Here is a 6,000-nt window from a genome sequence, read left to right on the forward strand (position 1 = left end):
AGTCCAAGATAAACTACATTTAGCGTTTAGCCTGCATCCCCTGGAGCCTGCTGCTGCTGTGGTTTGAATGGCTGAGGAGGAATTCTTCTTGTATGCAAACCAACAGCAAATGTTCCTGCTGCTCCAAGTGGGTGAAACGCTTCAAGCTCCACCGTTTGCTGCCCTGCTTCATCACTCATAGCTGAACTAATGGCAAAGACTTGGCTGTTTGCATTGGGGCTCTGCCTGTGTCACACACACACACACGCATTTGGAGCACATGCTGCATGCCTGTCATTCTGCTAGAAAACGACCCAGGAGTGAAACCTTCACGCTCATATGGCCTGAATGCAACTGAGACCAAAGACTAAAAGAAGCGGCTGCTAACTCTCGGCCTGTATTGTGCCACTTACAACAATAACGCTGACCAGGACTTAAGTGTTCAGTGTTTTCTGCCCCATCAGCACCTTGGAAGGTATTTACATGCTTGACAAAGTGGCTGAATTAAAGCTAAACCAAAGCATGTGTGGAATTCTGCAGAGAAAGGCACATGTATCTTTATATAGACTTGAGCCTTGTTGAAATGCCATAGTGCCTTTGGCATTCACAACTGTCTCTTTCTAAATGGAGCCTGGGCTTCTCAGGCATCCAACTACAACAGGGTGTGTGAGCAGGCAAAGGTAAATGGCTGGAGATTTACTGGAGTTAAATAGACAAAATTCAGGAAAATGTTGGAAGTTTCCATTAATTCAAACTGGTAGTTTGGCTTTTACGCATAACACAGAGCAGTGGAGGAGACTGTATGTGGGTAACTGTACTGTACTGTAGCAGTCCCCAGTTCTGCCATATGGCCATATTATTTCCCCCATCTTCACCTTTCTCTTATATTGTCAAGTGAAGAGGGAAAGGATGTATTCACATTTAACATGACAAATCCTCATTTATAGTGTAATTAATTCACTCACTCATTAATTAAATGAATGATCCAAACTTTAGTTTAAACCCTAAATCCTCTGAGTGATAATAACTGTTCACTGATGCAGATTTATTTTCTGTCCTTGTCCTGAGGAGCTGTTAATTCATACAAAGCAGAGAAAATCCTCAAATAATTGGGACAATGATTTTAAAAGGATTATTCATCCCTGTTTTAATCCTACTCGGATGGCAGGGTTGGGGTCAATTACATTTTTTGAATTACAATTGGGTCTTCAATTATCCATGTTCAATTACAGCTCATTTATGATTACGTTGAATAACCTTTTTTTTTTATCAATTGCAATTATTATTTTACATTATGTTTTTAATTACAATTAATCATAATTACTGAGCCTTTAATAGTTAATTCCATGAAACAAATCATTCTCCTTGTGTTAGCTTTCTGTTAGCATCTCTTTTGATAAGCTGTAAAATACACAAAAAATATTATCTATCATCTAATTTGTTTTTCATATCTTGGTTACCTTGTTAGGTTTCCGTATCAGTTAAAATATAGATTTTAATATTCTGGTGTGGGCGGTTTTCTGTCAGTATAGCGCTCTATTTATATTATTTTTAAATGGTAAAATGATCCTCAAGAGAACTAACTGGTAAACTTGGTATGAAACACATTTGAATAATTAACTACATTTATGTAAGTCATAGAACTGTAACATGGTGCCCCTGGTTTGCCTTTAAATTACAGTTTTTATAAAATTTCTATGACAATTACAATTACAAATTCAATTACCTGAACTCAATTACAATTTTAATACGATTACAAAAACAACAATTATGCAATTACAATTGTTATTGACCCCAAACCTGCTCTCTTTTTCTACCTTTAACACCTGTGCAAGGGATTCTTGTTTGGCAGTGGCTATCCGTACGGTTGCCGTATCAATATAAACAACATTCTATCCGTACGCAGCGCCCCTCATTGGCTAGTTTAGGTCACGTGACTTAGATTAAACCTTATCCTAAACCTAACCTTAAGTCTAACCCTAACCCTAACAATTGTTGCGATATTGGGTTATAACCCAACCCTAACCCTAACCCTCTACGTACGTGTACTTCGGTAACCGTACCAATAGCACCGGGGGTTGTCTGTGCAGCAACCGTACAAATAGACACTTTCTTCTTGTCTTACACGTCATTGTTTCCTCCCCCAAGGACATCATATTTTCACCGCTTTTTGTTTATTAGTTTGCTTGTTAGCAGGATTATGTCAAAACGTTACAGATTTAGATTAAGTTTTTATCAAAGATGGACCTCACATCATGGAAGTTTACATTCAATTTTGTAGGGGATCATGATCAATATACTGATTCTGGATCACTTAAAAAAATCCAAAAATCCCTTACATCATTTGTGAAAATAAATCAATAAATATAAAAAATCATATGTTGGGTGGCTAATCGACCAATCTTCATAAAATGTAACTCTATCTCTTAACTTTATGTCGGGTTGGTCACTGAATGACCCCACAGAGTTTCATCCAGGTAGGATTCAAGAAATGTGCTGAGTTTATCACTTTTCTTTATTGTCAAATTAAGATTTGACCTCCAGCCTAGTGCAGATGACTGTTCATTTTAATAAATCAGTAATGATTTTGATCTTTGTGTTACTGGAAGCATTCCTAAAGTCATGTTAAATGGTTAAGCAACGTGGTGACGCGAGAGAGGTAAATATTAACTTTTAACATTTAGGCGTCTTATATAGTGAGTCTAATGCTGTATAGCAGACACGGGCAACTTGTAGCCAGGGGGCCACATGTGGAATTTTTTGCGGCCCCCAAAGCAAATTCTCCATAATTGTAATTCTAAAAATTGGAAGGATTATGAAACCAACAATAATACAAAAAATAACTCTAAAAACACACAAAAAATGCAAAAAAAAAAAAAGTGCACAAAACTCCAACAACCACATAAACAAACAAAATGACTACAAAAACACACAAAAACACAACACAATAAAGCACAAACTGTTAACAAAATTACACAAAATACAGAAAACTACAACAAAGAAATTGACCCCAAAAAGAAACAAAAATGACAGAAAAATACACAAAATGACAACAAGAACACAAAAGAATAACAAAAACACACATAATGACTCCAAAAACACACAAAATGGCTAAAAACTGACAAAACCAGAGACGAAGACAAAAAAAAAGGTAAAAGCGTTTTTTTCCCCTGTGTTAATGCTGACATAATGTTGGCCCTCGGATCAGATACAATCACAGGGTTGTGGCCCCCGCTGTGACATAGTTGCTCATCCCTGCCATAGAGCATATTGCTTTAGATCATCTATTCTGTCTGGAAGTGCTAAAGAAAAGTTAATTTTAAGTGTGAATAAGTGGAACTGCATGAATCTATCAAGCCCAAGATTCTTAATCTGTGTCCAAATGAATGAATGATTGTTTGCAACCCATGTTTGGTACTTCAGTGCTGTTTTATAATACAATAGTTACATGATGGCTAAATTATTGAATAGTGCATAATATTTGTCAACACATTGAGCACTGTGACATGTGTGCACCAGCAGCAGGGTTGGAACCTTAGTGTGAACCATGTCATCCCCATGCCAGGCAAAGCCTCTCCCTCTCAGAGCCATCATGGGGTGACGTTCCTCTGTGTTTCCCACAGGTGGCTCACCAGGAGAGGGTCACCTTGGAGTCACAGCTGGATCTGGTGCGACCTCTGGCTTCCACATGACTGAACCGGAACGCTGGTCAGGGCTGACCTGCTGCTCTCTGGGACACAGCTGCTGTTTGTTCACTAAAAATGAATGTAGGAATCAGGATTACCAATGGACAGACTTTATTTATTTTATCATCATTTAGTATAGGTTCTCAACCTTGGGGTCGGGACCCCATTTGGGTTCATAAGAAACTGGATGGAGTCGCCAGATACCTTCATAGACTAAGAATAATTTCAATTTTAACCCATTTTTGCTTATTTTTACCCTTTTTCTGCAACTCCACCAAACTTGCCATATTTTAACCTATTTTCATCTCTTTTTCTCACCGTAGTTTTGCTCCTTTTAATGCATTTTGGCGACATTATTCCCATTCCTGCCATCAAATTTCAATGCCATTTCTGCACATTTTTCCACTTTCAAGACATTTTCGGCACTTATAAACCCTTTCCATCACTTTTCCCACCTAATGTCACATATGTTGACCATTATTGACACTTTTAACCTCTTTTCACCATATTTCATGCTTATTTTCTGCCAATTTAACCACATTCACAATTTTTTATACCATTTTTGAACCCTTTTTACCACTTTTTTTGGCCACTAAATTTGCAAATTTTAACCAATTTATGTGGTTTTTAAAACCTCCTTTCACCACCTTTTCCATCATTTTTGGTCACTTTTAACCCATTTTATTTCTGATTAAAACAAGGATTTACATATTTAAGATGACTATATACTATGGCACAAATAATAATAAACTTCCTTTAAAAAGTGAATATTATTCAGATACAGTAAATAAATAAATGTGGTTATCACAGATTCATCGGACAATGGACCATCATTTTACTGACTTCATGAAGGGGTCCCCAAAAATATCTCCCCTTTATTCCCCCTTATAGATGACCCTGTCTCCACATGACTGTTCTTCAATGTTTATGTCTGTGTTCAACCACCTTCAGGTACAGTGGGGGTCCCCGCTCTCTGGCATCTTTATTTTTTGGGGTCGCGGGCTGAAAAGGTTGAGAACCACTAATTTAGTAGTTCCTCAGCACTTTACACCATCATCCATTCACACACTACTTGCCAAACAAGGCGTAAATATAGGGTTCATGATATGCAGAGAAGTCCTTGAATAATTGTATCAACCTTTCATTTCGAGGAAGACTTTTGTGTTGTTGTCTTTATGATGATGAAGGCTGAATAAAAATAGAGCAGCTGATAATCGGAGTGGATCATTGAATCAACAACTAGGGGTGTTTCTCCTCTCATCGGCTCCAAATCCTGCATTCATCACTGTTACTGCAGGTTACCATAAATGTAACTTATTCTTACTTTCCAGCACCTAATAGCTTTTTAATTATTGAGTTTATTTATTTGTTTTTTATCCTCATGTAACAGTTTGCACACATGATGGTATTAATGTTTTGTGGGATGATGAAAATGGCGACTGCGAGCTTTTATGTACAGTGTCTACTGCGTCTCATACTGGGTCAAAACAAGTGATGGTGCTATCTTTTTAAATCTGTATCTTTGTGCAAAAAAAAAAAAAAAAAAAAATGATGTGCAACAACAATGTTCTGAATGAAAAAAAAAACATATCTGCACTAAATATACAAAAATGATGTATTTTACTTGAAACGGTGCTTCGTCTTTCATGAAATGTGGATTTAAAAAGGGGAATTTCATGAAAAAAGCCAGAGTTTAGCACATGGTCCTTTTGTATAGCAGGATTGGTTGCAGTAGCAATGAATGTTTCCCTGATGATGCAGCGCTGCTTGCTTTACACAGATTTCCCCACACGTGATGATTGCTGACTGATCATGAGATGACATCGTCTATGGCATGCCTGTCGCTGCATGTTTGCCAATATGAAAAGAGCTGGATTGTAATTTAACATCAATAAAGTTGTCTATTTTTATGGCGTGTTTATTACAGCTGTTTTATGTTTTTCAGCTTCCTTGTAGGAAGACAAAATGAAAAGTAAAAGTGAGTACAGGATTTACACCACGGGTCACCAACCTTTCTGAAACTGTGAGCTACTTTAGAGGTACTGAGTAGTCCAAAGGGCTGCCTGTTTAAAAAGCACTTCTTAAATACATAGGCTAATAGCAGAGGTGAAAGTAACGTATTACCAGTACTCACGTTACTGTAACTGAGTTGCTTTTATAAGTACTTCTAAATCAATAATTCTACTTGTACTTAAGTACGTTTTACTTGTGAATCTACAAAAAAAAAATAGAGCAATCAAATGTTTAGTTTAGTAACTAGTAACTTTTACTTTAAGTACTTATTTAACTGAGCTACTTTTTACTTGAGTATTTTGTGTATGACTTAATTGTACTT

The 6,000-nt window shown here is 36.9% G+C and overlaps 1 protein-coding gene across 2 annotated transcripts in view; it reads left to right on the plus strand.

Moving 5' to 3' along the window:
- The window catches only part of reps2 (RALBP1 associated Eps domain containing 2), a 42,705-nt gene extending 38,570 nt beyond the window's left edge, over positions 1–4,135 (plus strand). For both annotated transcript variants that reach the window (XM_028444449.1, XM_028444450.1), the window contains one exon: positions 3,603–4,135. In XM_028444449.1, the coding sequence (XP_028300250.1) occupies positions 3,603–3,671 (69 nt within the window). In that variant the 3' untranslated portion in view covers positions 3,672–4,135. The remainder of the gene's footprint in view (positions 1–3,602) is intronic.
- Positions 4,136–6,000: the final 1,865 nt, after the last annotated feature.

Source organism: Gouania willdenowi, chromosome 4, assembly GCF_900634775.1.
Source record: "Gouania willdenowi chromosome 4, fGouWil2.1, whole genome shotgun sequence".
NCBI lineage: Eukaryota > Metazoa > Chordata > Actinopteri > Blenniiformes > Gobiesocidae > Gouania > Gouania willdenowi.